The 24732-nt window shown below is 37.4% G+C and overlaps 1 protein-coding gene across 1 annotated transcript in view; it reads right to left on the reverse strand.

The window, feature by feature from the left end:
• Window positions 1–24732, reverse strand: part of LOC108544322 (rho GTPase-activating protein 15) — a 143102-nt gene that overhangs the window by 57104 nt on the left and 61266 nt on the right. The window contains exon 3 of the mRNA XM_017895393.1: window positions 8130–8235. Within this exon, the coding sequence (XP_017750882.1) occupies window positions 8130–8235 (106 nt within the window). The remainder of the gene's footprint in view (window positions 1–8129; window positions 8236–24732) is intronic.

The raw sequence follows: 24732 nt of genomic DNA on the forward strand, positions 1-24732 counted from the left end.
GTTGCCCAGGCTGATCTAGAATTCCTGAGCTCAAGCAATCCTCCCTCCTCAACCGCTGAAAGTGCTAGGATTAAATGAGTGAGCGACAGTGCTTAGTCTACAAAAAAAATTTCAAGCTCCTTATCAGACTGTATGGTGTTCTTCACAATTTAACTTGTTTACAACATTCGAGGCTCGTAATCTGCCACTGTTTATTCTTTTTATAATTCTGAATTCTCTAATCCTTCCAGAGGACTCGCCATTTCTTTAACACATTGCAGTTCTCTTCCATGATCTTGTACAGAGTATTGTCTCTCCCTATAGTAGGTCTGTTGTCTGCCAAGCCAACATCCTTAAAGATAGCTTGTTTCATGTCCTCTGGGGGGCATCCTTCGATTTTCCTAAGCTAAATTTCAGTTGCTGCCTAGAATTTTCATAGCATTTTAGATATTGCATCATATTTATTATAATTGTTTACTAATTTATCTGCCTCAGGAGACGATAAGATATCTGAGGGTATGCCTTTAACATTGAGTTGAAGGGTCAGCAATGTTTGTCTGTGAAGGGTCAGATGGTAAATATTTTTGACCTTATGTACCTTGTTGTGACTCATTGTGACCTCTTGCCATTGTAGCATGAAAGCAGCCATAGGCAAAACATAAACACATAGATGTGTGTTTCAATAAAACTTTATTGACAAAAACAGGAGGCAGGCTGAGTGTGGCCTGTGGTCCACACTTTTCCAGCTCCAGATTTTGTTCACGCCTGGAATATAGCAGGCACTCATTTGAGACTTCCAGAAGGAATTTGTAGGTAGAATTTTACAGTTACCAGACATTTTCACAAATATGAATCTATTTGACTTAATTCACACCTGAACAAAAGGGATGGTTATAGACTTTGAAAGATTTTCTTAATGTTGTACAGTTTCTAAGGGCTGGGATTGGGCCCTGAGACTACGTCTTCTGATTCCAAATTCTTTCCATTAGGTTAAAGGCCAAGATTCATAGTAGAGAAGGGTGGGGCAACTTAAAAATGTTACCTCTCCTGAGGGAAATACCCTCATGCCCTTGGCCATCACTTAACAATAGAGACAACAATGATAGATGGGACGGTAGCAACTTTAGGTTTTGTTCTTTCCTATTTTCCAGTGGTAAATGTTACCATTCAAATGTTAAATCTAAAGATCTAAAGTAATAATTTCACTCCCGTCTTAAAACCTTATCTCCCACAGCCTTCCTCTAGAACGAGGAGGCACTGCTGGAAGGATCATTGAACATTAGTCCTCAGCTCACAAACCTTATAAATCCCATGCCAAGATGTCTCCTAAATAGATGACATTTTAATGATTACTATGGGGAGTTGGGAACTATTGCTTCACCCTCGCAATCAGAGTAATTAATTTTCTTAACTACCAGGCCAAATTGTACCATGGGAGTCCATTTGAGAAATTTCAGGCCCATAGGAAGTACATTAGCTCTTCAAAATGACTAGGGTGCCATTTCAAATAGACAAGCAAAGGAGGTAGGAAGTTTCTGGCTTATTTCAAACAACTCACAACCCCTGCCCCACAGGAAAGGAGAAAAAAAAAAAAGTAAAAGAAAATAATAATTTGCACAGGTTCCTCATTTTCCAGTAAAAATACCCATGTCTGCAAGTCTTTGGATATCAGGTATTGTGGTTGGGTGAAAGACCAAAGTGTACAGAAAAAGAATGGAGTGCCAGAAGACAGCACAGAAAAACATACCGGGCTCAAAAGCACAGCGGAGCTGAGCATTCAGAGGCCTGGATGGGAAACAGAGAGCGTCACCAGCATGGCCCCTGATGACCAGAGAGAACGGTGATGACTGTGGGCTTTGAAGTCCATTCTTTAACCATATCTAATTTCTCCCCACCAAAACATCAGAAATACCTACAGTGCCATTTTAAAGACAGGGTGTCTCCAGAATTATTTTGTCTCCATTGTTTGTTTTCTGATACAACCCTTATATTTCTGGGTCATTATCATTTAAGTTGCCTCTGACATGCTTTTGTAGAATATTTTATTTAATATCCATGAAGACCACAGAGAAGCTTTAAATATCGGTTTACTTTCACAAAATAGCCCCAGCTCAACAGTTTCAACGAGGCATTCAATTGGCATTCGTCCATGAGATTTGTCTATTCAGCCGTATCATTTTTTCACCTTGGAATTCTATGAACAGCTGGACAGCTTTCTCAGAGTCAATGCAAAAGGGAAGATTTTAACTTTCCTTTCAACCTATTTTACAAAGTGCAAGTCTCCTATAATAATAATGTTTATTTGCACCTAAAATCTGCAGCTAATATATTCTTTCAAAGCTATTTTAAAATCAACAAATAACATTACTTCCTAAGTCATTACTAAAAGTTGCCCATTTCTAAGACATTTTGATTTTCTCTGAGTAATGTGTACATGCATAATGTGTACATAAAAGTTCTTTTGAGTTCTTATCCCCCCTCACAAGTTTGAGATTGTTTTGGCTTCTAAAACGCATGCCACAAAGGAAATCTGGCTAACTAGTTAAATTTAGCTCTGTGGGAAGACTTTATTTATTTTCTAAATTTTCCATAATTATGTATTATTTTATCATGGAAATGAAAATGTGGAAAAGACTTCAGCAATATCTAGAATACTTTATTAATAGTCATGACAACAAAAATTCTAGTACTTCCAAAGGGCAGCACCAGGCCTAGGTGGATATGTAGTTGATAAGATTCCAGGTGGATATGTAGTTGATAAGATTTTAGGAGTGTTTATATTGGTGACTGGGACATAGAGTATGGCCCTGCTGGCTTGAAAATCTCTTACTTACCAGGCTTTCATAAAGCTGGTGTTCTGTTTGTCTTGGCAGGAGATTTTGATCATGAAAATCACTCTGAGAAGTTATACAACAAAGCGAGAGAACTAGAAGTCTCCTAGGGAGACTCTTCTAACAGAGGATGCTCTTCATAAGAGGCATAGGGAGACCTGTGCCTATTTCCAGTTTCCTTATGCCTGCCCCAAAGGCAGGCAGACTAGATGATCTCATTAGCAAACTATCACTTGGAGGGTGAAAAGAGTTGGAACTAAAACCAGAGGACAATATGCCAGACAGGCTGACAGGGAGTCTGAGACAGAAAAGAGTGGGGATTGAGTATGAGAATGGGGGTGTGATATAGCTTGTCGAACATGTGAAATAGTCTCACTGGGACTCTGGGAAACTGGCTGAGTCAGGACAGTAAGGAAACTCAAGTTTTTGAAAAAGATCCTGAGGGTGGGATAAAGAATTTTCTGGAAATCAGGAAATTTAGCACTAATTTAGCCTGCACTGCCTTGGTAATTCTTGCTATATTTATTTCATATTTCCCTCATTATAAAATAATACTGTAACAATACATGTAATATAATACATATAAAAATAATACATTGATGTAAAATGTTTAGTACTTATGTGCTAAGTACTATGCAAGACTCTTCAAAAGCATTATTCATATACTCCTCACTACAGAAATAAGTTCTCTTATAATCTCCCTTTGACAGATGACAAAATGGAAGCTTAGAGTTGAATGACTTGGCCAAGGTTACACCTCCAGTAAGTGGCAGAGCCGAGACTAGCATTCAGGTCAGCCTAACTCCAAAGTCTGGCTTCTTTGTTCCCTTAACCTCGACGTCTCCTCCTATGCCATTATTAGCGGGGAGAAAGAAACACAGGAACAAAACTCTCACAATGCAGCAACTCAAAGAAAGGAATATTAACATTTTAGTAAAAATTTTTATAGTGTTTTCTATATTCACAACGTTTTTCCCATATTTATAATTATGCTCGCTTTGAGTATGCAAAAGACTGTATCTCTGATTTTATTTAACATTTAACACAGCATTTCTCCAAGTTGAAGCAGAAAGAAAATAAAAACCATGAACTACACTTTACTAAGCCAATATGATGTATCCTGTTCTACATAACCCTCTCCTATCACTGAACGCTTACATTGTTTCCAAATGTTCACTGTTGCAAACAGTGCTGCCATGGACAATTTTATCTGCATAAACTTTTCTCCTCTATGTGACTGATTTTAAAGGTATGAAACTTTGAAAAGTCTGCATTCTCGAGATGTGTTACATATACGGGTTTTCCGACATGTTGGCTGTCCATCCCAACCAGTGGCGTATAGATGGCTTGATTAATACACACCCGCCAAAATCGGATTCACCCTATTTCATTAGTTTTCTACAACATCGTCATCTTCTTTTCCATGTCTGTGTTTGGAAAATAGAGAAAAGGGCACCCTTCTAAACAATGTCTCATTTTGCTTTTAAAAGTAATGCTATCGGGGACTATTTTCATAAGTACTCATCATTGAAATCTCAGATGTTTCTCTATGGCTGACTGGATATGGGAGACTAATGAGACAAATGAAAACTGTGTGGACTTTTCCTTTTAAAAATCTCAAGATTTTGGCCATTTCTTTCCTTTTGACATCCATAACTCCAATTGCAACTCCCCTGGGGCCTCCTGGGTTCTCTCCTCTTTCTACCTCTTTCATACTATACTCTGCTGTCAGATGACTCTTACATTAACACTGAGCATATCATGCAATTTTCTGGTTCATAAAAGGTTAATGATTCCCTAGTTATTATTTAACTCCTTTATTGGCTCTCAACCACCAACTACTACCCATCGGCAAGTAAACCATCGTGTTAGGTCCTCCTTCCCATTAACTTCATCTTCACTCTGCCTCTCTGCCTTTCCAAAGAAGCAGGCTATAGGAAAATGCATTTGACACTTGTATTTTATAGAGACAGTTTTGCCATTTATATGATGATTCAGAAGGTACCAGAGGACCTTCCAGGGCCTATCAGTGTAATGTCAATTTGTGAAAATGGCTATTAATAAAGGTTTCTGGCTGACGGGATCTTGAGATGATACCTTATTCCGAATTCCTGGTCTTAAGTTATGATAGCAGATGCATAGAACTTGACCTTGAGTTTGATTAAGAATGAAGACTCTGGAGTCTGAGACTAGTCAGCCTATGCAGCCATTGGGCAACCTTATGCTTAATATAATCACAGTTCTTTAAAAATTCTGGCTTTTGTGGATAGGATTTGCATCCACCTTCTAGTCCAACTATGCTGTATTAAGCTTTCCCAGTTGATAGCTGATCTGCTTTGAGGAGTGCATTTAACTCAGAGCTCTGCAAAAATGGAGTGCTTTTCTGTTGACTGTAGAGTACGTAGGTCAAGTGGAATTTTTGGCACTTCATTACATTCCCTGACCCTCACTAAACAAACTTCAAAATATATATATTTGCAACAATTTGGAATAAACACTACATACAAATGTTGACGATAGAACTACCAAATGCATCAAGACTAAGGAAAACATTCTAATGATTCTTTCAAACACGAATATATTTAAATTCCTGTTAAACAATCTTCTTATTTAGTCTTCTCAGGCTTTGATGACATGCCACGATTGGCTGTTTATCAAAAACTTAGCAAAAAAATGCTTAACAAGATACAATTATGTGCACACACTCATGCATAATTAAACCCAGTTTATAAATTGGTACAGGGTGAAATATAGTCATACCACCCAAGAAAAGTTGGTGGCTAGCAAGTAACACTTCTTCCCATGTATAATAATCAATCTTAAAATGTGAATACTGTGAAGTGGTATAATAATCTGATCTTAAATCTTAATTTAAAAACCTATTTCCATCTCTGTTGAACTAAATGAAAGTTCTAACAAGATTAGGAAATTAACTTGGATGTGAAAAACAGGACCAGGCATTAATGGTTAAAACTGGGATTATGTGGCCTGGACATGGACGATCGTCATCCTTTGAAGGTTTTTAACTAGACAGATTCTCTTCTGTGTGTTTTATTTATTTTATTTGAAGGAGGATTTAGCTGACTCTTAGTATCTTTATTTTATAGCTATTCCTTCAGTTGAAAGAAAACGGAATAATTGGGACAGTAATGGATATTTCTCAAGAACTCTAAGACTAGGTATTGCATAGCATTAAAGGGTATACTTTTCCATTTGTTTTATGACTTTGTCCAGTTAAAGTTACTGAGATAAGCACTCCAGTATTTACTTGTAACTTGAAACCACTTTCATGGTGTGTCTGGATCCTAAGGGAAAAGAATTAACATTTGAGGAATGCTTACCTTGTGCCAGGCATTTTATATGCATTATCTCATTTAATTCTCATAACCACAAGATATGGTTGATAGTATTTAATCCGATTTTACTTGCCTGAGATCATAACGGGAGTAAAGTATAGAGCAAGGATTTGACTCTAGGTCTCTCTCTGTATTTCTTTAAAGTCCAAGATCCTTTCACTAAACCACATTGGATTTCTCACTGTAGCCAGTATGTGGGAGTGACAAGAAGGAACGCTGTAATAGTAAGAGCTTTTCTGAACTTTAAGATAAAGTTCCCCGTTGAGTGTAAAATAAGACAGAAAATGATATGATGAGTCAGATTAAAACATGTTCCCTAATGCAATGAACTGGTTTAGCAAGTTATGGACTGTGTATACCATGAAATACTATGACATCATTAGAATAAGGTAAGTCTGTTTAATGAAATAGAAGTCTGTATAGGAGTCGCAAAGTAGTTGTATAATTGCAATATGATGTACTTTAACATTAGAAGCAACCATACACACACATGTTTGCATGTGTTTAGGAACAGGTCAGGAAGGATACATACGAAAATGTTAGTTACTTCTGTTCAGCAGGCTAAGAGTGTCTGGTAGGCAGATTTCATTTTTTAAATGTAAATGCGCCACTGTTTCTTAATTTTGGGGGGTGCAATTGCATGTATTACATTCACAATTAAAAATCATGTAATGGATTAGTTGAACAATCTGTAGGAATGACTCATCCCAAATTATGAGTGATTGAGGTGTTTAAGGAGATTTAATCTCACAGGCAAAACTGCTCAATCTATTTGAACCTCTATCAGGCTTCAATATTACTGTGCATATATCATGAAAGCTAAAACCTCATCACTTCTGTTGCACTCTGCCTTATCTGAAGAAGGTGTTAACAGAAGGCAAATGAGTAACAGTCATTTCAGACTTAACATGTCCAAAATAGAACTCTCAAACCTGCTTTTCCTACCCAACTTGTTCCTCCCCGCAGTTTTACCCATCTCTGTGACATTATCATTTCTTCACTTGCTCAAGTTGAAACCCAAAGTTGCACACTTGATTTCTCCTTTCCTTTCCCCATGGTATCTCAATCAGCAGCAAGTCCAGCCTGATCCATCTTCACAATGTATCTACCCATTTCTCTCTGAGGGCTCCACTCAAGCCACCAATATCTACTGCCTGGACTACTGTGGTTGTCTGCCATTAGGTCTTCCTCTCTTCACCTTTGCAGTGCATTCTCCTCTTAGCAGCCAGATCAATGTTTTACACTCCCTCAACTGTAGCATTCTGCAGTGGTTCTTCCTCAAATTTAGAATGGAATCCAGATCTCTCACTTAGACCACAAGAACCTATGTGATCTGATGCCAGTGTGATGTTTGCGACTTTAGCTCCTGATCCCATCTTGCCTCCACATTAGGCCCTAGTAGTTTGGGTTTAATTTCTGCTTTTCAAATACTTCAAGCTCTTAGGGGCTTCTAGGGCTTTACATTTGCCTTTTTTCTTCCTGGAAGACTCCTCTCTCAGCTATTTACATGGGTAGCACCTTATCAATCTGAGTCAACATTTTATAGATGAGGAAATTGGATACAGAGAGTTTAAATAACTTATTTGTGGCCATAGCACGTGGTACATGGTGGGGCTGAATTTTGAATCCATGTCTGAATCATGTCATGTTCTTTCTGTTATGTTAGATAACAAAGTCAAGATGACCCAACCCAGGGTCCAGGCGATGGTTCTGACAAGCAATCAGCAAACATATACTTGCTGAAAAGGCCTTGAAAAATAAGTTATTTCAGAAGTTCCTTTTGTAGATTCTCCTTCCTATCCCTAGCACATTCTCCAGCTTCTGCAGAAAGACCTAGGTCAGCTACAAGGGAAAATACAAGATATACGCATTTGGAAACTCTTGCCTTAGAGATCTGAAATTCGTTATTGCCCATTTAGGAAATGACTATAAAATGACACATCCAGAAATCCTGACAACTTACTTAGTTAGATGTCCAAAAAGGACTTTCATGGTGTCACGATTTGGCGGAGGGAGTTTTTGTACAAGAGACTTTACAGCTTCAATTCTTGTGTTGTTGTCTTGCTTTTCTGAAAAAACAAAATTTAGAAAGGAAGGTTAGGGAAAAAACAAGACTTCATAGGTACAGGTACATGAGAAAATTTTCTTGAGAAAAGTTTGGACTCAGACTAGCAACTAAGAGTCCTAGTCAGTAGCCAAAGGGAATAGGTGGACTCAACCTGGTTATTAAGGAGTTTCTTTTTATTTTGACTCTGAATTTGACAGTGGCAGGCCTTCTGGGAGGCCGTGTATGAACTGATTAGCTTTTAGCCTTTGGACTTTTTCTTCTTTCTGCTTCTTTGAATGTAGATGGACCGGCTGTACTGTGAGATAATCTTAACATGGAAGCAACAATGATGTGACTTTGACATTATCTTCCTGATCTTAACATTTGGTTTTCTTAAATATAAATATAAGGTGTGGTAGGGTGAATAAGGGCCTTCCAAAGATGTCCCTGTCTGAATCCCTGGAATGTGTGACTATGTTACCTCACATCGCAAAAGGGACATTGCAGATATGATCAGTTGGAGATTTTCAGACAGGGAGATTTTTCGGGATTATCTGAATGGGCTCATTGGAATCACAAAGATCCTTATTAGGGAGAAACAGGAGAATGAGAGTCAGGGAGAAAAGGTGATATGACTTCTCATGTGACAATGGGAGCAGAAAAGAAAGGGTATGCAATGAGGAGCTGCTGTCTGAGGAATTGCGACAGTCTCCAAAAGCTGGGAAAGGCAAGGAGACAGAGCCTCTAAGGGTACTGCAGGCCTACCAACCTCTTCAGTTTCAGTCTGAAACTGATTTCAGACTTGCACCCTCTAGTACTGTAAGAGAATAAGTTTGTGTTTTAAGTTTGAGTGTTAAGCAGCAATGGGAAACTAAACAAGGACATATCGTGTGATTTGATTACAGATATTCTATTGTTGCTGGATTTTGTAGAAGGGCAAAATTGTTTTAAAATTATTTCCACGTTATCCTTTTCCCTCACACATTTTGTTTTGATTTAAAATAAGAGAGTGTAAAACAGAAAAGAATATTGAAATAGCATATTGCCTGGTCATACACATTTTGTAAAATGGGAAGTTGTTCAAAACTGCATAGCACATAGATTGATTTCTCTTATTTTGTTTTATTTATAGATGGAAAAGTAAAAATTGATTTACTTAGTACTCTAGGGAATTCATCTTTCCATAGTTTTAACCAGGGCCTTTCCATCTAGAGGTACAATTATGTATTGAACTTAAACACCTCATGTACTTTCCTTTCTATACTTTAACTTCCAGCACAGGGCTCCTGATGATTCTAAACAGGCCACAGCTGGAAAATAAGATACAAAAAAGACTAATACGTAAGACAGACATCCACCTAATAACCATTCTCTTCTTAGCAAGACAATCCCACTGCTGAGAGGATGGTAATAGACCCAGCTGCCTTGGAGCTGGAGTGGCCATGGGACCAAGTCTGGCCAATGAGACTGAAGTCACAATGTTGGTCAGGCCTTCTGGGAGAGCATGTATGAGCTGATTTAGCTTTTAGCCTTTGCACCTTTCCTCCTTTCTGCTTCTTTGAATGTAGATGGAGTGGCTGTACTATGAGCTAATCTGGAGAACTGAAGCTCTGTGAAGTGAAATACACAGGTAGAAAGAGCTTTCTTGAATCTGTGGAGCAGTCATACCAGTCCTGCACTGTCTACCTCTGGGTTTCTTTTGTAGTTTTTGAGACAGGATCTTGCTCGACTGCGCAGGCTGGAGTGCAGTGGTGTGAACACAGCTCACTGCAGTCTCAATTCCTGGATTCAAGCTATCCTCCTGCCTTATCCTCCTGAGTAGCTAGGACCACGGATGCATGCCACCATGCCCAGCTCATTTTACTTTTCTTTGTAGAGGAAGGGTCTCCTTATGGTACCCAAGCAGGTCTTGAACTCTAGGGCCCAGGCAATCATTCTGCCTTGGCCTCCCTAAGTGCTGGGATTACAGGCATAAGCCACCACGCCTGGCCCACTGGGTTTCTTTGACATAAGAAAATAAGCCCTTGTGTACTGAAGCCTTTGGGGATGGATCTCTGATACTAAGGCCAAATACAGTTCTTAATAATAAGATGTACTTACAAAATTCCAATTCAGTAGGTATATAAACTTTATGACAGTAGGATCAGAAACAGTTAGTTTAGAAACTGGCAGATTCTTTAATATGTTGTCACAAAAGAATTTTTTTTTTATAAGAAATTATAGGAAAATATCCTGTAGAAGATGGTATTTGGCTAAAGTGGGATGGGGGCAGTTTTCCTAGTAGAACTCTGCTTGGAAGCTTTTCCTTTTCCTCCTAAAACCACAAAGGCCTATAAATAATGCCTCCCACAGTCAAAGCTTTCAAAATTGCAGTTATTCCTAGAAGAGTTCCAACATAATATGGCTTGGACAACTGCAAATGAAAGAAACAAAGGGGAGCGAGAAAGAGAAAAAAGAAAGTTGCAACATCATAGCCTATACTGGACCTCATCTTTTCTGCCAAATAGTAAAAAGCCCTCTTGGAGCTTAATGATGGTAAGAAAATGTGATGCTTCACAAGACCAACTGGAGCCTGTGAAATATCATAAACCAGAAAAAAAGTATAAGTTAATAAAGATGAGAGTGGAATTGGCATAGTATTCCCAGGTCATAGCTATTAGGGATGCTTGAATGCTTTCTATCTAACCATTTGAAGCTAATACCACACAACCATAATTGTGTGTGTATACACACACACACACACACACACACACATATATATTCATTCAAGAGGTGGATACATTCTGTTCAGTTTGGCATGATTCCAGTAGTGCAGTTTACCTGAGGATCTGGTGAACTACTAGGTGCAAGCAATCAGTATGATACTGGGAAAGGGGATAAGAGGAGAGGAGAGAGGAGGAGAAGAGACCTTTCTAATTTCACTGAAATCTCTGACTATAGTAATAATAGTTAATGCCAGACTCAAAAAAAAAAAAGGACCAGTTGACACTGAGGGCTACAGAAGTAGCAGCTACAAATTAAGCTTAACAGGCAAGAAGTGGGGAGTAGTCTTGTTGGTTCCAACCAGCAAACTTTACTCACAGGGAACATGATCCAGTCAGGGTGGAGTTAGAAAGGATTGGCCATTGCTTCATTAGAAAGAGCTGATTTGCAAGGACACTTCCATGGTGTTTGGGCAGGAATTAAGACATAATCAAGTCTGTTAAGCCAACAGGTAAAATAATTATGAGCTTTCTTAGAGTCAGCTCTCCCTCTCCTGTGTTCTGTTGCATTTAGAATATTCTACTTAAACAACACTTCACATGGTATTTCTATTGCTTGAATCCTTGTCAAATTCCCCTATTAAATAGGGAATTTTCCTTTAAAGCTAGGCAATTTTTATGCTAGCACATTGTGGGTTAAATGAATGAAAAAGGAATTAGTGAGTGAACTAATGAAAGTTGTGGCCATGAATTGTAATACATGTTCCTTGGTTTGAATTCTGTAATGGCTTTTTATTAGCTGTGTGGTCTTGGAGAAATTTCTTACTCTCTTTGAATAAGATCTAAAAGGGAAGTTTTGTTGAATAAACAAGATAGTATGTAATGTGCCAACCATAATTACAAGTAAAACAAAGTACTCTATAAATGTTCACCCTCCCCTGCACCCCTCTCACCTCTTTTGAGGCCCATGCCACTGAGTCTCGTTCACCTTTTAATTCCAGCAGTTAGCATACTATTTGGTTGCAGGGACATTCAAAACGTAGTTGCTAATTCTTGAACTGAGTTGATGCCAGTTGGTGAAAGTACAATTGCTATGGTAGCCCAACATTACACAACAACCTAAATACTTCGTGATAGACTGAGAAATTGATGGTCTGATTGGTGAGCAGGTCAGTTATGTACAAGTATCATTATGAAAAGTACATGTTGGTTTCCAAGTTTGCCTATAAGACACATTCTACATGAAGAATATTTTATAGAAATTTTTTTTTCTCTTTTTCCACTTGATTCCACTGGGAATCAGACAATTGGATATTTGTTCATGCATATTTGTGGCCAAGTTATACTTAAGTGCTAAAGGGGGAAGTGTACCATAGCTTAGAGAGAGCTGAAATATTAAGGAGGAACAATTTATTTTTCTTACGACATAATCAGAACAAAATCTTCTGAAAAGGTTATAGTAAAGCAGTGTTTTTTTCATTCAAATCAATACGACACCCACTCTTCCATAGCTTGTAAAATCAGGAAATAACACAAACACTTCAAGTGGAGGAACATCTAAAAATACAATTGGATACATTAAAATCGAAATGACACCTTTTCAGATCTGGTTTATTGATGTGTCATATTAGGAATTGGAATCAGCATACATAATACAGGAGTGGTTAATGAGCTAAGATTCATACACAGTTTACTGAAGATGTGTCAACTGTCTTCAATTGATTCAGTGAGCATCTGAAAGACAGCATTTTCTATTAATATTTCTCCTTCAGCATATGTTTTTCTCATTATGAAGCACTGAAGGTTCTGAGAAGACTCTGAGATATCGCTAAGTTTTTGCATTATGACTGGTGGGAGGAGGAAGGAACTTTTTTTGCTTGGAGAATTAGAGAATCTCTTAGGCAAACTGTACATGAAGAGACTTACACAAAATCTTTCCGGAAGTAATGAACTCCATAATTTTTTCCCTCTTTCATTTGCATTTACTCCTGCCCTCATTCTATTATGACTTATTTTTGCCTCTATTCCACTTTAGTTCTCCACCCATATCCAAATAGTCTCTTCAATCTCTAAGCTGTGAACCCACAATTGCACACACAACTTTTTGTAGTGCTTCATTTCTGCCATCCAAAAGTGATTCTAAACTGTTTCTTACTAATACTCATTCCTCATCAACCTGCCCCCATCTTCTCATCTTCTCAAACTACATCAAACTCATTGTTGTAAACAAGCTTCAAAACGATTCCACGCTATTCAGAGAAGTAACACCTACATGATGTGAAATAGCCTTTAATGTTATAAGAATGTGGTTTTATAGTTTTGAGGGCACATTTTTCAAAATACAGTTTATGGTAGTTACACTTGCATTCATCTGCATGAAATGTTGTTACTAAAGCACATTTACGACCCAATGCCTTTTAGAAAAGAGATAAGATAAAGCTGTATATGATGATGGAAAAAGCTCTGTACAGTGAAGAACCTTGGATCTGATGACACTTTTTCCGTCCTTATCATCCATGCCTTTATTGTTCTTATAGCTTCATGTTAAATCATATTTAACAATACATTCTGCTTTGTTATATAGGTTCACTAAGAGGAAGAAAAGATCAGATTATCCCAGTAATCAATGTATATAGGGAGTACTATTCATCTCGTTTGTCTACAATTCTTAAAGGACAACTGTATTCCTTTGTTTCAAAGAGGTCAGTAGTACCACAGCTGTTCTGCTTCTGAAAGTTATTCTGAAATGTCTAATGCACCCTGTATGAAAAACATGGTAGTTCCTATATGTCAGAGCTATATTTGGAAGAATAGCAGTTCTCTAGTTTCTATTCAATTTATACTTTTTGTACTGTGGCCATTTCTGAATTTAGTTGGAGACTGTGCTTGCTTAGAGGAAGAAGGAGTATCTCCAGAGATCATTTTATTTGTTTCAGCATGCCTTACAACTGGATACAAACCTCTGAGAATACGCTTTTTAATGCCAAAACTTGAGTTGCCCATTCAGGAGTCAATCCTGGGGATGACAACAATTGCTTGATAAATGTCTTTGAATAACTCACAGTTGCTTTAGGAGGAGATGCTCTGGGGGCAAATTCAAATCTCACAAATAGATACAAATATACATATGCTTCAAACTCACATTATAAATAAGAAAATTGGTATATCCAGTGACATACCGCTTATCAGGAATCTGGAAAAAAACTGGGTTAGAATTTTTGCTATGCTGTATGATTTTGGGCAAGTTGCTTGAACTATTGATGCTTCTAGTTCTTTACTTGAAAATACAGAAAATTATACATCTTATTGGGTTTTGTAGAATTATATTTCAATGCACATAAACATACATATAGTAAGTGATTATTTAAGTAAGCCCCCTGTAAGTCCTCTTCCCTTAAAACATTTTTGTTTTTCATTGTCTTCTCTATCATCCCTGATACATAACTGCTCCTGGTTCAAGGTTGTTTCTGAAATCAAATGAAGTCATACTTTTACTATTTAGTATGCTTTCCTGAAAGTAGGAACAGGGTACAGTATGTTGTAGCTTTGTAAATATATAGAATGCTGTCAATTATCAGAGAGTCTGGTTAAAATTACTAAGTAGTTACAGTATATCATAAATAGAAGTGTCATTGCATCATAAGCAAGGAATAACCGCCGCCTTGAGCGTAGCCCGTAGTTGGCAATTTGCAATTTTTCAAGGTTCTGTGCCCTTCTCCCCAAAGCCCAGAAAAGCCGTATTTATATTTAATTAAAAGGAAGGCATAGTCTCAATGTCAAATACATTGTAAGTTTGGCCATTGATAAACTGTGTCAAAACAGTTCAACCTGAGAAGAGAGGTACATTACTTGCAGGAAAGACCAAGCAGGAACTGAACCTATCTGACTCACATTAGACTTTTATTTCTCTAAGGAGGATCACCTGACAATTGGAACTGATCACCTCTTTTCTACACCAGATTTCCTTGTATTCACAGTTTCTCCTTCCAGGAGATATTCATGTTTTGGCTGTTTTTTGAATAAACAAGCCCTTTTAGGAAGAATTTAAAGAATGGGAACAACTCTTTATAGTCAATAACTGTCAGTATCAAAAAATACTCTGGCCACTTTCTTGGCATAAGTCTGTGGATTTGTTAAATGAGGGAAGCTTCAGCTCACTGGCCCTTTTAGCACTATTTCCAGAACTATTTCTGGTCCTGGTCCACAAGGAACTAGACCATGTAGAGCATACTGTTAGGAGGGGTGTTAAGAATGATCTTGTAAAGGGTAATCTCGGTTTCCTTCTACCTCTATCCCTGCTCTCTAGCCATAAATTAATAAAAATAAAAGTATAATTTCTTAGCAGATATAGATATATGGCTGAAGAAAACCATATTTATTCAGGCCTGTGTGCAACTTGTGGCAGATACAAAGTTGGTTGCTATTTTTTCATTTTACAATCCGGAGGGGCAGGTAAAATACAAAAGACGTCATAATAGATGTTTAAATATAAGACATGTCATAATATGGGTGTCAGTAAAGTTTATGTCTTCTGACTGAAGGGATCATCTAAGATAATTGTCAAACTCAAAAAGCTTCTGAGATGTTACTCATTTCAAAATAATTCAGAAATGCATCAAGTATAAAATTCTATTTAATCAATTTCTGGAAGTCTTCAAAATTATTATGCTTATGAATGCATCAAGAAATTAAACACATTCAGGAAAGTAATAATATATTTTCTTTCTCATGTGATTGTACCTATTTATGTTATTCTAGTGACTTATGATGCATTGTGATCTCACACTGGGGCGAGTTTGGAAAATGTATTTCAAGTCTTAGTCTTTAACCTTTTTTTTTTTAAGACAGGGTCTGTCTCTGTCACCCAGGCTGGAGTGCAGTGCCATGATCTCAGCTCACTGCAGCTGCAGCTGCAGCCTCCCAGGTTCAAGCAACCCTCCCACCTCAGCCTCCCAATTAACTGGGACTACAGGCACTCACCGCCACGCCTGGCTAATTTTTGTGTTTTTTGTAGAGACGTGGTTTCACCGTGTTGCCCACTCTGAACTTGAACCCCTGGGCTCAAGCGAGCCATCCGCCTCAGCCTTCCAAAGTGTTGGGATAACAGACGTGAGCCACCGTATCCTGCTTAAGTAACTTTTAATAAAGGGAATTGCTTTGGTACAATCAATTTTAGGATGATAACATTTCCCCAGACTCACCAATCTGAAACAGGCTCTTAAACCAAACTTGCACTCCTCAGTTTTGTAGTGATGCCTCTATTTGTCTGAATTGGAGAGTAAGGCAGTGGCTGACACTCTAGCAGCAATCTTCACAGGAAAAGCATGATCCTATTGTCCTTCCTAGAATTTCTTGCTCTTCAAAGTAATTTTGGAGGTGTCATGGTGGCCAAGTACATTTCTGTAACTTACAATGACACTAATTCATCCTTAGGCGATAGTCTGTGCTGAGAAAATAAAACTCACTGGTTTATTTCTCTGAATTTCTCTAATTCAGTTTTCCTGTGAAGATTTTCTTGAAACTATATTTATTCATTTGTATCTGGTTTTACAACCATTTTTTTCTTTAAATTAAAAAAGTCTTCACTATTGTGAGTCATTTGAAATCTTTTCATCATAAGCCAGTAATTCATTTCAAATACTCAACTATCTATTTATATTAAGCATTATCTTTGTACATTTTCATAAGGGTGGAAATCCTACAAATACTTTTCAAGGTTTGAGGATTTTAATGTGTGTCTTTCCATAGGTAGACAAATTTATAAGGAATTAAAAACACTTGAAAACAACTAGGATCTATATCACAATTAGGAAAAATGTGAACTAAGAAATACTTTTCCTGTCTTTGGGTTAAAATATTGTTTTAAAGAAAGCATGTTAAACTTTATCCATAACCATTCGTTTTGAACAAAAGACCTCTGAAGAGGAGATAATGGTTAGTGTAGTAAACTGTCCAGCCAGTTCATTTGACATGGTCACACAGTGACCCTGAGAGCAGATAGAGTTATTAATTAAACAAACATCAAAATCCTTTAAAAATGAGTTATAAAATAATTTTATGAATTCAGCTTTTTTTTTTTTTTTTAAATTGTGAACTATTGGTAAAAAGAAGAAAAAAAACCCAGGGGCCCCAAAAAAAATGTGAACTTTAGTCAGCATTTCTGAACTGGGAATGATAAACACCTCTGCCTGGCTCTGGCATTTATCAGGACTGAGATATTATTACCACGTAGAGTCACAGCATGGTTACTGTTATCATCGGAAAAAAGAGCCAGCTAATCTTAATGGTTTGTAAAGCCGTTACCTGCACTGGTCTGACATTTATCATGATCATTTTACCACATGGGTCCTACATAGCAAAGGTCTTTTATCTGGAAGGGACATCACTATGAATTATTATTTGCAGCTAGGTAGAAAATTGTATGTTGTAGATACCTTTTCTCATTATAAATCACATAGTCACATTTCACTATTTCCCCCAGAAAGCTGCTGAGCCTAGATTTTTTGCCACAGCTTGTATTTCCCCGACCCCTTTCTTTTTATAGTTTCTTGAAAATATTAGCCATTTTAAATTCACACCTTTAATTTTGAACTACCACATATAGGTAGATGTAAATATGAACATACTTTCATTATAGTTAAGAAACTTTCCTGCACATTCTGTATAAAGCTTGCATAGTACTTTAGAAATTGAAGTTGAAAAACTGTCCACTTAAAAAATAATAATAATTATTCTCTCTTCTGACATGGTGTCCAGACTGTCTCTGTTCTTGACCTTGTCAATAGAATATTTACCAGTAGATCAGACAAAATTTCTTATGCTTGATTTGAAATACTCAAAACGGCCCATTTCTTGCCTGAAATCCTTAGCTTGGAAATACGTTCTTATAAGAAGTAAACCAGTTTTATTTTGTTAGTGAGTTCTTTCAGACTCAGTTTTAGTAAGTTATAATGGAGTAAAAGGTTCCTCCAACAAATTTATTTTATAAGATGTTTGGATTCTATCCCCAACTATCAATGTCCTAATGACATTCATTAACACAGAGTATGGAAGAAATAAAGATATTAAAAGGTCTGATGTTTTAAAACCATGGGTTCAAGTCAGTAAAATGAAATGCATTAATTTGACAATGGAAAATTACAGTGCAAAGCCCAAGTTGTTTACCATGGAGAAAAAATGAACAAATCCTCTCTTTTAAAAAGATTGAGACAACTAATCTTCTGAAAAAGATATTTATATATTTTCTTCTTTCTCAAGTGTTCCATTAGGAATAAACAAGCCAGAAATTCTGTACTTTTATAATGAAGAGGGAGTCGAATTCTTTGCCATTTTTGCATTTAGAAAGAAATGTGCAAGAAGAATGTGACAATTTAAGCAAATCAAGATTGTTTCAAATGGATCACAAACGGGACTTTGTGGGATATTTTATACTAGCACGTGAAGCAAACAGTAAATTTGAAAGGAGGATTTTCTCAATGGTCTAGCTCTGATGTGTTTTCCCATTGCTTTGTGTGTTTAAAAGAGGTTTGGATGTGGTGTTTAATATTGCTTCGACTCTCTTGCAAATGAGTTCTGGAGAAATATTCGCACATGAAGGAACGCTGGTGTGCTGCATTGCTGACAGCAGCTGGGGGGATATGAATGAAGAAACCAGATTCCCAAGTCTGGATTTAGCAAGAATAAACATCTATCATTCCATTAAAAAAAAAAACCTATCATTTGAAATGCTTACAGACATCAACAGTAGACCCCTCTTCCTTTGAAGAAGTCCAATATTTTTCTCAAATGACTCCATTCTTGAAGGGGGAAAAAATACCAACTTTAACCTAAGGCACAGTATTTTGCGGTGATGTGTGTTAGTCTGCCTACCTTGCAACATTTGGTTCTATATAATTTTTTGTATTATTACAAAGTTCTCCAAAGGAAACAGTTTCTGTTGCAGAGACTTGTGAAATGTACTCACATAAATTTGGAGGCCAAGGGGAGGAGGTCATTTGTGAAATTAACCTGTACTTCTGTTGCTCAAAAGGAGTTGAACACAATTTGGTGCAGTCTTCTAAAATTTCATTGTAAAATGGTGGCCTAATATTCCAACTTACTGCTTTACCCATCAAATGAAGGGTTACACTGGTTTAAAACAAACAAAAACAACAAGCAACAAAACAACTCCTTCATTCTTTTTCATTTCAGAATTACTCTTTGGTTCTAGTTTAACACCCTCTTGCCATTGTCGTCCCCCAAATACTGTAACCTGGGAGCATTTACAATAATTAGTGAGGGGCTTTGCTGCCTTGTTTTTTTCTCCTTTTCTGGGGAACTGGGTGAATTGTTGAGTGCTAATGAAAGTCGGAGACTTCTAGCTGTAGTTGAGCCAGGCACAGCGCCGGCAGACGCTTTAAGCTTCCCACTGTGCAGCAGTGCAAGCTTCCCCGCTGTTATGTTTACCATAGTTTTAATGTCTGTGAAAAAATTCCTGATGCAACTGAATTATGTTATGCCCTTTTGTTTATCTAACCCTACCCTCCCTGCCCCCCGCCCCAATTTAGCAGATTCCTGTTGCCCCTGCCTATTACAGAAAGCTCCTCCTCAACCTTGTGACCATCTTACTACTTCAGTTCTTATCATGAGAGTCTAGCTGCTTTGCAGCCTTGCTTGCAAACCTATCCAGAAGTTTCAGGAGGATTACACACATAGCCTGCTCTACTTCTGTCACCTAACAACAGATATCCTCTTTTCCACTCCATTTTAATTTAATCGGAGGTAATATTAAAACACCAAATTCCATCATCTGGCATTGGCAATAATAGCTTAAAATTCAAGTATACTTGAAGTGCACTGTGTCTTTAAAAAAACCTATTGAAAGACCTCAAACTCTCACTGCCAACTAAGATGAAAACAGCCAATCTGCAATGGGAGTTGTCCTTTTCTTAAAAATGGTTATCACAAAGAAAATGATCATTCCATTATATTGTAAATTGATGAATTCACCAAGTGTGATGTACAGTGAAATTATTAATGAATATTCGTACAACTCATTCAATCCATTAATAAGGCTTAAGACAATGAGGATGCAACTCATTCCCATTTAGATAGTGTGTGTGGAGGGGAGTGGAATTAATAGCCAAAATAGTACTTGAAAAAGTTGAACTTTCATGTATCAAACTCCAGGTGCCAGTTTGAGGAGAATAACCAATAATAGCCATTTTTTACATATTTGATGGGACTGATTATGCAATGTGCAACTCTAAATGGCTTATAGCACATTGTAGCATGGTTCCATCCCATTGGCTACAGTAGGGTGCAGGCAGATGGATGACAGTGACAGGGAGAGAAGTGCTTTTGCTTAGCCGTGCGTTAAGATGCCATCCAGAAGCTCTGTGCACTGCAGACACTTCATTAGGATGCCAGGATAATGGTAAACTACCACTCAGAGTGACACCCCATTTCCTGCTTACTGAGCGCTCCAACCTCGGCAGATGTCAACAATCTCACAGTGCTACAGAGCAGACCTAACTTTCCAGCCACTTTGACTCCAATTTTTTCCTCCGAACAGTGCCATACATTATGTGCAATATGTAATGGCAAACACCTCCCTGAAAACAAAATCTGCACAATTCGTTATGACCGGAGTGCTTCACTTTTTTTTCTTTCTTTTAAAAGATGAGGGACTGAGTTGGGCAAGAGAGTACGTCCATCCGCTGTCCTAACCTCAACATTTCTTGCTATAATTTAATTTGCTAATCAGTTCAAAGTGTTAATTGTGTGATGAACTCTGATTAATAGCAGTTAAACTCTGATCATGGGGGATATGTCTGTTTCTTTTAATTAATGTCCGTTCCGAAGGTAAGAGCTTTTGGAATTCTTTTGTTACAGACTTGAGATTCAGTTTTGGTATGGTTTTTAGCTGTCTGCCAAAAAAAGGCTGACTTGAGCATCTGGATGGTATTTTCTCTGCAAATGTATAACTTGAGACCATTCGCACACCTCCTTACCAGCAAGTCAAGCCAAGAGAAACTTTTTTTCTATGATGTAAAATCCAAAATTCTTTTTATGAAGGACCAAGGTGTGGTTTAGATAGTGAAAAAAAATTTCCCCAAATGGAAAAAATAATACTCTGAAATCTATCATTACAATGAAATGACTGATTTACATTTTGTGACTCTCAGCATCTTCTTAGAAGCTCAAAGGCCCTTGTAAATGGCAGGACTAACAATAAATATTCCCCCCTGGGGCCCGTTATCATTTCCAGGTAAAGACACAACTGTAAAGAAGTAGCCATAGGTGGAGGTCACACCCCAAGGAGGAATTCGAATGCAAACTTTCAATGTGATGCCCTCTGCAAAGAGCTGATGCAAATCATGACTTTTGGTTTTAAATGGCATCTGGTTGGCAACACCTAACCACCTCTTGAAACTTGTCACTAAATTTGCTTCAGAGCAAAGAAAATGTAATGGAATTCTTACAATAATTTAAACAGGAACTGACAATAACATAGTGACAAAAATTTAAGAATAATTTACTCAAAGACATGTTGGTCTTAATTGGAAAGTGCCAGTGGTACAGCTGCCTGAGCTACTGAAGTACTGAACCAGAGAGCCTGCCTTCCTGCAAGCAGATAGAAGCATCCTTATTTTTCTTCAAGTGTCTGATTTTTAGAATCAAAGCCTCCAGGCCTATGCCAACCAAAAAACTGGGCAGCTCTTTCCTACACAGTTAATGCTGTTTAGAAGTAGTGTGAATGCTTCCCTTCTGCCCCTTCTCACCAGTCCCCTTCCTTCTAAGCTACACATCAAGACTACTCTTCAAACTGGGATAATTTAAAGATAGCAATTTCCATGAACTGTAACTGAGGATACTGTAGGTAGAAGACAGAAGGAAGGTGCTGATAATGGCACATATCCCCATAGGAATTGTGTAGTCCCATATGTGAAACATAAAGGGGAGAAAGGGTGGAGACTGGCAACATTCTTTAGGAAGAAATCCTTTGAATTCTAATGCTTTGTGCACTTTATCTTTTAGAGTGCCACAGAGGTAAGGAATTAGGGTGGGAGAAAATTCAGTGTCAGGATCCTAGGGCCATACGAGAACAAGTATGCTAGATAAGAATTAATGTAAGAGCTGTGATGATCAATTTGCCATTTGAGTATAGCTCCAAGACAAAATACTAAGGCTGGAGCTGAAGCAGAGGGTAAAAATCAGTGTGCATAGAATGTTGCATCCATTTCTACCTTTTGAGATGAGTAAACATAAAATTTCCAACAACGTTTGACCTACGAAAAAACTCATTTCAGAAAAGAGAACAATGCTCAGAAGAAGCTTAGAACTCTTACAATAACCGCTAGACAATTAAGAAGCTACTTAGTATCTCATAAAATTTGACACAGGGAGTGGAATGAGAGGGATCAGCAAGCCATAGGAGAGGACAGGGAAGATAAAAAGATCACTAGGATAAGGATGACAATTATATAGATGATTTGAGGAAGGACTGTGTGAAAACTAAAAATGCAAAACAAAATTAAATTTTGCACTGAAGTTCAAATTGTTACCGCAGAAAAATTAGGTTAGTGATATGGATGACAAACCAGAGAAGTTTTCCCAGAATATGGAGACATAAAAAATGATGAGAAAGAAGACATGTTGGAAGCCAAAGAATGAAGAGATTATCTACAGCTTGTAAGAATACTTGAGGAAGAAACCAGAACATCTGAAAAATATACAAGTCAAGCACAAAATTAAGAAAACTCCTGTGAGTTAAAAAAAACTACCTCAGTATTGAAAATGACAGTGAGGTTCTAAGAAAATATAATCGAGTTGGTATACTATCTTAGTATATTCTGGCAAAACTTTCAAATGACAAGGATAGAGCATCATTCTACAACTATTCAGAGAAAAGAAGACTAAAAGAAAAAAAAAAAAAACATTTAGGCTTTCCTAACACTTTTCTCACTAAATCCTAAAAGAAAACAAGGCAATATCTACTGAATTTATAGGGAAAAAATTGTGGCCCTCAAATTGTGTGCATACTCAAAATTGTCTTTTGCATGTTAAAAGACATTCTCAAGTACGCAAAGATTTATAATAGCACAACTTTCTTGAAAAGTTTACTTGAAGGCTTATGTAATTCTACTAAGTGATGAATCAAAATTTACAACTCAAGAATAGAGACACCATAAACTAAGCATCTTCTTTACTTAATTTGGATCTAAAACTCCAAAGACTGCATTGGATTATTTCTCTCTGGCTTCCACTTAGCTCTTGGTGACAGGAAATGCCTTTCTTTATTTTTGAGACGGAGTCAAGATGGAGTCTCTTTTTTTTTTTTTCTTTTGAGACGGAGTGCCCAGGCTGGAGTGCAGTGGTGCCATCTCGGCTCACTGCAAGCTCCGCCTCCCGGGTCACGCCATTCTCCGGCCTCAGCCTCCCGAGTAGCTGGGACTACAGGCGCCCGCCACCACGCCCGGCTAATTTTTTTGTATTTTTTAGTAGAGATGGGGTGTCACTGTGTTAGCCAGGATGGTCTCAATTTCATGACCTCGTGATCCCCCCTCCTCGGCCTCCCAAAATGCTGGGATTACAGGCGTGAACCACCGCGCCCGGGCCGGTGACAGGAAATGCCTTTCTTGTGGTCCACCCTTGATGGTTCAGGTGAAAGCTCTGGGGGCATTTGATGATTATTTAAAACAATGACTGGTGCTGTTCCTTCTGGAGTTTGCTAGAAAACAACATTGGAACATTGCTCTGGAGAGATACTAAACAAGATTTTTATTCCCCTCTTAAAAAAATCAAAGCTGCAGGGAGTGGTAGAATGTTTACCTCTCTTCGTAGGAATACTTGGTAAACCTGCTTTGTATCTATAATAATAGTATTGAAAAAACTGAGTGGAGGGCAGTTAAAGTGATAAAGACTAGAGAACCAAGCAATTAGGTATTACTTATGAATTTTCCTGTTACACATGTTTTAAAATTAAGCAGGCTAGAAAAAAGACAAATGTACACATGTCAAAGGAAATAGCCCCCAAACATGGTTATTGTTAGAGTAATTTTTCTTTTTACTTTTCTGTAAATTTCAAGTTAACTTCAATAAATATTTATTACTTTTATCTGTAAAAGCAATTTAAAGTAAAATAAGTTTGTATAATTGTTTAGATACCATATAATTTTGCTAAGCAGTTAATTAAAAGACTGGTAGGAATACACCAAAATATGAACTGTGATAAGTTATGCTTAAATAATAGGAGTATGAATTCTTTTGTTCATTTTTAAAATGTATTTTCCACATTTTCTATAGTGAGTTTGTGTTATTTTGATAATAAAAGTAATTCCCCATGTTGGTAAAATGATAATGTTTAGTTTCGTCTATGCCAAAAGAAAGATAAATTATTTGCACAGATCAAATCACTTCTAGGAAAATTATGTACTAGACTTTCCTCTGGGTATTTCTGTTGCAGTTAACCTTTTATTTAGTGAATATATTCTAGAATCAAGAAAGCAAAGTCTGAGTTTGCCACTGTCTTCTCCTGGGTGAAGTTATTGGGCATAGGGGCACTTGCAGAGAGAGTACAAAAGATATAAAATGCGTTTAGACTATACATTTGCAGTCTGAAGGAGGACCAAGGCCCCTGCAGTACCATGTATATAAATATATTCTAGTTTCATATTCTAATTTCTGGCTCTTCCTCAATCAAATCCTTTCTTAGGGAATTGTATTGCTTATTGGACTGAGCCTCCAAAGAGTGGAAAATAAAACCTATATACACAACACTAGTTCATGGATGAGAAGTCATAGTAACATTTCTAAGTAAAAAAAAAAAAAAAAAA

This window comes from Rhinopithecus bieti, unplaced genomic scaffold (assembly GCF_001698545.2).
Source record: "Rhinopithecus bieti isolate Rb0 unplaced genomic scaffold, ASM169854v2 scaffold_26061, whole genome shotgun sequence".
Lineage (NCBI taxonomy): Eukaryota > Metazoa > Chordata > Mammalia > Primates > Cercopithecidae > Rhinopithecus > Rhinopithecus bieti.